The sequence below is a fragment of the Poecilia latipinna genome, unplaced genomic scaffold, assembly GCF_001443285.1.
Source record: "Poecilia latipinna isolate Pla-1442-1.1 unplaced genomic scaffold, P_latipinna-1.0 Scaffold3236, whole genome shotgun sequence".
Taxonomy (NCBI): Eukaryota; Metazoa; Chordata; class Actinopteri; order Cyprinodontiformes; family Poeciliidae; genus Poecilia; species Poecilia latipinna.
The window spans coordinates 35,364-39,047 of record NW_015115852.1 but is presented as its reverse complement, the minus strand read 5'-3'; the positions used below and the strand labels follow the sequence as shown (position 1 = coordinate 39,047).

General features: G+C 39.7%; 1 protein-coding gene across 1 annotated transcript in view; it reads left to right on the top strand.

Moving 5' to 3' along the window:
• The window catches only part of LOC106940465 (cytochrome P450 3A40-like), a 19,624-nt gene that overhangs the window by 5,394 nt on the left and 10,546 nt on the right, over positions 1–3,684 (top strand). The window contains exons 6-11 of the mRNA XM_015023229.1: positions 626–711; positions 807–949; positions 1,047–1,171; positions 1,269–1,353; positions 2,196–2,356; positions 2,460–2,686. Coding sequence (XP_014878715.1) covers positions 626–711; positions 807–949; positions 1,047–1,171; positions 1,269–1,353; positions 2,196–2,356; positions 2,460–2,686 — 827 coding nt within the window. The remainder of the gene's footprint in view (positions 1–625; positions 712–806; positions 950–1,046; positions 1,172–1,268; positions 1,354–2,195; positions 2,357–2,459; positions 2,687–3,684) is intronic.

Sequence of the window (3,684 nt, the reverse complement as noted above, 5' to 3'; positions counted from 1 at the left end):
CTTGAATACTATTTTTATCAAGTATTGGTAAGTGTACACATCAGTTTTAAAATTTTACAAATGCATTAAGATCCATTAAGACTTGTGAAAATATAAGAGTTTTAAGGGCAATGACAGTCCACAGTGCACAATTTAGTTTTTTTTTTTTTTTTAAGTCTGTCAACATTTCACACATTTTAATGAGAAAAATAATTTTTATCCACATCTGTGCGTTGCGAAAAGGTCTGCAACAGGGAGGAATTCAGTCATTTTGTACTACAGCTGCAGTTTCGATCGAGGTTCTTTGTGTGCATATAGGATGAATAACTTGGAGACATGACAACAATTAAGAAAAACATGAAAACTACAAATGTCACACGAATAGCAACAGAATAAATCAGAAACACCTTTTCTCTTCATTCGAGGTCGAGATCGAAAACATGGATCACCACCAAACTGCTCATGAAGGATATTTGCCCATATCTGGACTTGTATGATCCGTATATGAATATTCAGCGGGTGCAGCAAAATTGATCCGTAGCGCCACCTGTTGTATTCAGAGTTGCTGTATTGCCTTTCGTAGAAGCAATTCACAGCTAGATACAGTTTTAACTCTTTTTTTTTTTTTTTTTTTTTTTTCCTGAAGGTTTTTCCCTTGGTTGCTCGCTTTGCAGATCGACTTGTTGTGAAGCTTGGAAAAATGAACCTGGATGAGCCCGTTCTTGTCAAACAGTAAGTGTTTTGATCCGTTGTATTACCCCTGATTTTGAACCGTTCCTCCCCAAACGAATAACAACACAAGCCTTTACTTCTTTCTTCCTTTTCAGACTCGTTGCGCCATACAGTTTGGACGTGGTGACCAGCGCCTCATTCAGCGTGGAGACGGACTCCATCAACAACCCCGACGACCCTGTTATAGTTCACATGCAGAAGATTATGAAAATCAATTTCTTGCCGATTTTTCTCTCTTGTACGCCATCCTCTTCCCTCTTTGCTGGTCGAGCATTTCATTTAATACGACTAGAACACACTGTCTATTTTCATTTGACAACTTTGTGTCTTTTTAGCGATCTTTCCTCTTGGCCGTTACCTGCTGAAGCTCTTCAAGGTTGAGGTCCTGCCCTCATCCAGTTTGAACTTTCTTCACAACATCGTTAAGAAATTTAAAGGCCAGCATAGAGCAGACGTATCGGTAAGTGTTGATTTGCTGCCAACATCTCCTATGGTTTAAAAAAACAACAAAAACAAACATTAGTGCGTGCAGGTAAATATGTTCTATGTAAATCCAGACTCGTGGAGACTTCCTGCAGGTGATGATTCAGAGTGAGATCCCAGAAAGCGACATAAAGAGCGAACATGAGCAACCAAGTAAAGGTCTGTTTTCACTGACAGTGAATGACGGGGGCTGAAATTTAAACTACAATCAAAAGGTCCACTAATAACGCAAAAAAAAAAAACAACAACAAAATCTTAACTCTTTTTTTTTGTGGCAAGTTTCTAGTGAAAATATCTGAGTTTTATCTTATTTCAAGTGTAGTAACTTAAAAATACCTTTTCAGCAAGATATAGGAGCTTCTTTTAATCACTACTGGAAGAGTTTTCCAAGTGAAAAAAATATGCCAGTGGAACTAGTACTGTACTTTTTTTTTTTTTTAAACAATATTAGCAACAACAGTTAAGCCCATACCATCATACTACCTCCACCATGTCTGACTGTTGGTATGGTATTCTTCTTAAGTGTTAGTTATTTGATGTTAGAAATAACATGACTCACGCCTGACAAAAAGGTCCAAACTTGTTTGTTTTTTTTTTTGTTCGTTTACTTTGGGGTAGATATTTATTTTTTGTCTATGTCTTGATCTGCAGTAGTTTGTGTCTTGAAGCTCTCCCATGGATGCCATTTTTTTCACAATCTCTTTACCTTAACTATGCAAGTGAAATCTGCAGCTCTCTTCATGAGGAATCATTTTTTTCAGTAACTATCCCACTTTGGAGGTTTGCCATGTTCCATGTTCTCCCCCCCATTTGTACATGAGGATTCACTGGGTGAATTAGAAAATGGCTTTGTAACCTTGTCAAACTGATAAATGTCAATCAATGCCTTTTGGCTTTTATCCCTTCTTGAACTTGTTGTGGATCAAGGCATCATTTGTTGCTTATTGAGCAGAAGTAATCTGAAGCAGATGATTAACTCACATCAGTGTGTCTGGTTGCAGGTCTGACTGAGCACGAGATCCTTTCCCAGGCCATGATATTCATCTTCGCTGGCTTTGAGACAACCAGCACAACCCTGTCGTTCCTCCTTTATAATCTGGCACTCTACCCTGATATCATGCAGACGCTACAGAAAGAAATCGACGACCGCCTACAGAATAATGTAGATTGACACTTTAATTATTGTTTTTTTTATTATTATTATTTTACATAATCTCTGAGTTTTAGGGTGTTCCTTTACATCCAACTTACTCTGCTGCATCCAGGCTTCCATTTCCTATGATGACCTTAATAGTCTGGAGTACCTGGACCAGGTTTTGTGTGAGTCCCAGCGAATACTTCCCACTGCGCCTCGACTTGAGAGGATATGCAAAAAGACGATGGAGATTAATGGCATCACCATCCCAGAGGGAACGTTAGTTGGGATCCCAGTGCATTTGTTGCACATGGACCCACGGTACTGGAGCTCACCTGAACTCTTCAAACCAGAGAGGTATTTTTAAAGAGGAAACCAGCTGGGTTTCCACGGCTAATTCCCGGAGTTAGCTGTGGCTGTAAGCCGTTTACTACTAGCTGCAGGGGGATTGGCTCTGCCTCACCCCATAGTGATCGACTCTTTGCAGCTGCGCAGCGCCGCCATTCCCCTCTTTGGCTCTCTAAGAAGCTGCCTCTCAGACTGCAAGGATCTCATCGATCACACTTTCAGTCTCTGATACTGTCAGTTGCTAATAAGAATGATCAATCAGCCGTCGTCATCATGGAAATCCTCACTGCGCCGCGGATTCCGGCTGTGGATTTTTCCTCTTCGTCTTCCAGCTCAAAACAGATCTCCGCTGCATGCTGGGTGTTCATCTTTTATATACAGAACAGAAACCACTAAGCTAAAAGCAAATTACGAAGTGTTTGCCACCGATCGCTCCAATATACAAACTTTGCATCAATTTCGCGATCTCACTGCTTTTGCCGCCGCTCTGTTCGCACCGTTACTCCGTTCTGCTTCTCTTTCACGGATACTTGCGCAACTTTACTTAGCTTCTTAGCAACAAAATACAGCCCATAATTATTTATTGAAGATTTGAGATTTCCAAAAACAAAGAAATATAATGTTGCGTTTCGGTTTTTACGTTTAGAAGTTCAGGTGTTAAGCCTGATTTTGACATTTCTTTGACATTCGGAAAAATATGGTTTACTTATTTTAGTATAACTCCTGTTTTACTTGGCCTATTGACACAATTTAAAAACTGGTGTGTAGTTTATAATGTGCACTTCAAGTACAAGCTGAAAGTGAGACTTGGGGAGGCGGAGTCTTGCTGCTACACCGTCACAAACCAGACATGTGAAAAAGACGCTATAAGTCTATGGACCCCTATGATTTAACTTATCGATTCTTGCTGATGAAAAATCGATACTTTCCAATGTGGGGGGAAATTTATACAGGTGCTGGTCATAAAATTAGAATATTGTGATAAAGTTCATTATTTTCCATAATGT